At 38.1% G+C, this 2,645-nt stretch overlaps 1 protein-coding gene across 1 annotated transcript in view; it reads left to right on the top strand.

The window, feature by feature from the left end:
• The window catches only part of NEIL3 (nei like DNA glycosylase 3), a 55,581-nt gene that overhangs the window by 33,789 nt on the left and 19,147 nt on the right, over nt 1–2,645 (top strand). The window contains exon 6 of the mRNA XM_017879146.1: nt 452–618. Coding sequence (XP_017734635.1) covers nt 452–618 — 167 coding nt within the window. The remainder of the gene's footprint in view (nt 1–451; nt 619–2,645) is intronic.

Here is a 2,645-nt window from a genome sequence, read left to right as displayed (position 1 = left end):
TTACTGAATTTTGTCCCCTAGAAGTAAGTTTTTTGGTTGTTGAAACTGAGTGAGCAGTTTCAGTCTTCTAAAAATAATCAGATTTAAAGCTAATCTAGCCTTTTTCCTTTAACTATATAATTATGGTTAATTAAAAAAACCTTAAAAGTGTAAAAGACATTTTTAAATATAGAACTTTTACATCTCATTTAGATAAGAGGATAAAGCTATGCAAAGAGCAATTTTGAATACTAATGTCATAAAATGACTTATTTCACACAAATTTTATATGACAAATATTACCAAATCTTGTCAATACCTTTTTCTCTGATGAAAGAAAAGATTATATTGACATACATACAAATGTATGTAAATTTTTAACAGATGGTTTTCAGAGATGACCTTCAAGACTGTGTCTTTGGCTCCTGTTTTGTGGATAACGTGATTTTTTGGTTTTTTTTTTTTTTTTTAGTGCCGTAAAGCAGGACTTGCTGTCTCTAAACACTATAAAGTTTACAAGCGTCCTAATTGTAGTCAGTGCCACTGCAGAATAACTGTGTGCCGCTTTGGGGACAACAACAGAATGACATATTTCTGTCCTCACTGTCAAAAAGAAAATCCTCAACATGTTGACATATGGTAAGATATTGAATTTAAAGGGATACCATTTGCCCTAACCATCTAACTAAAAGGCTAATAATCAGAGAATATAACTGAATAACTGTCAGGCTATTCAGAAGAGAACATAAATCAAAAGTATTTTAGTCCTTGGAAGGAAATAGTAAATAACGTCACCAAAGAACCCGAAGGAGCCAAAGGTGATTTATGGACCAGTTCTGAATTTAGGTAGAAAATCTCTGGCTCAGGGAATAATATGTAGCCTTTACCTCTAACCGAGTTTGTAAAGTGAGTACCGGAGATGTCAGTAATTGGAAAAAAAATGCAACTACCTGCAAAAGTCTCTGCTTCACTTAGAAATAATATTATAAAACATGAGCAAGAGCTTTTTACAGATTGTATGTCTTGTTGGTGAAATAATAGACCACTTACTAAACTCACGTGTGGTGGTTCTGCCAGTTGCCGAGTATGTCTCTTCCAATGATGCCTTCCAGAACTGGAAAAATGACCACAGGATAGGTTTGAGGACTTACTGTGAGAGGTATTTGAGCTAAAACTCCATTGATCACCTGACCTGACTGGTGGTGGATCACAACGATATTTTTGTCTCCTGGAATTAGTGCCAGTTCAGAGCCAGTGTCCAATAATCCTAAAAAAGTCTGATTGTTTCCTTTTTCCCCAATGTACAGTTACCTTGGTAACAGGCCATAGGACCTTTTGGGGAAATCTAAGAGAAAGATTATACAGTATAAAGCAGCTGCATAGCAGTATATGTGATTATAAGCCAGTAGTACCAGTATGATATGAAGCACATCAAATGGTGCACGGGTTCAGGGATATTAGAGGTTTACACGTGCAGGAAGGGTGGGAAGATCTCAAAGAAAGCGTCATTTGAATAGAGCTCCTGGTTCCACTCTTTCCCCCCTTCTCCCTACTGTACTTTAAAAAAAAAATCCTTTGAAATTTACTTTTAAAAATAGAATTTTGATTAAATGATAAAGCAAACAGTATTTAATTGGAAAAAAAGGAGCATGGCCACAAACTTTGAATCATTAATAAACATGGCATGGTAGAGGGATGATGAGAATACTGGCCAACCCCAACAGAGGCTCCACGTTGTGGAACAGTAAAAGCTAGTTTTTCAGGGAGGATGGGATCAAATGGTGGTGGTCATTAGTAGTTTGGGGAATGGTTAACGGTCTTTCCTAAATTAGCGCATTAAGGACTTTTAGCCGATTGTAGCACAGTTAACATGGAAAAAGAAGAGACTGAAAACGCATGTAAAGAAGCTGGTGCAGAGTAACAGGCAAACGATGGTTACCAGCCTGGGGTCAAGACACTGGACATGGTACCCTAGTAAAACTTTTTAAAAGTCAACAAGGACTGTGGCAGATTTGATAGATAGGAAAATGCAAAAGTCTTCAGGACCAAATGATAAAAATGTTCACATTGTGGGTCTGGGAAAATGGGCTGCAGCAGTGAAGATGCAGTGCGTGTTAGATATGGGAAAGAGCCGTGGAATATCCAGGAAGACATGTCTTAGGGGCTGCCATCCAGGATGAGAGAGGCTGTCGGCACAGTGCTGTTGATTGAAGCATTCCAACTTCTCAGTTCACTAAGAATGAAAAAGGAAATGAGCCAAGGTCTGAGCTTCAGCAAATACCTATAACTACAGAGTGGGCAGGAAAGAAAAAGCAAAGGAAACAAAACCGTAGGATTGGACATAGGAAGAGACTCAGGGTACTACTAGGCTGTGGGAAACCCAGGAGGTGGGAGGGGCTATCATGTCTGTAGAGCTCGGGGACAGGGGAGGGAGCTGGCGTGCAAAGGAAGTCCCAGCTTATGTCTTCATAAATATGTCTAGAGCTGCATGCTTTCTCTTGGTCTCCTTGCGTTTCATTTTCTGCATCACTCTTCTTGTTCTCCAGTACTTTTCTCTAAACCACTCGACATCTTCTTCTACTCATCTGCTTCACCCCATGTTACTATTATAGACATCTAAAATAGATTTAGATAATTATATATATATATTATATATAATATACACT

Source organism: Rhinopithecus bieti, unplaced genomic scaffold, assembly GCF_001698545.2.
Source record: "Rhinopithecus bieti isolate Rb0 unplaced genomic scaffold, ASM169854v2 scaffold_9996, whole genome shotgun sequence".
NCBI lineage: Eukaryota > Metazoa > Chordata > Mammalia > Primates > Cercopithecidae > Rhinopithecus > Rhinopithecus bieti.
The sequence above is the reverse complement of the archived record's forward strand: the minus strand, read 5'-3'. Positions and strand labels throughout refer to the sequence as shown.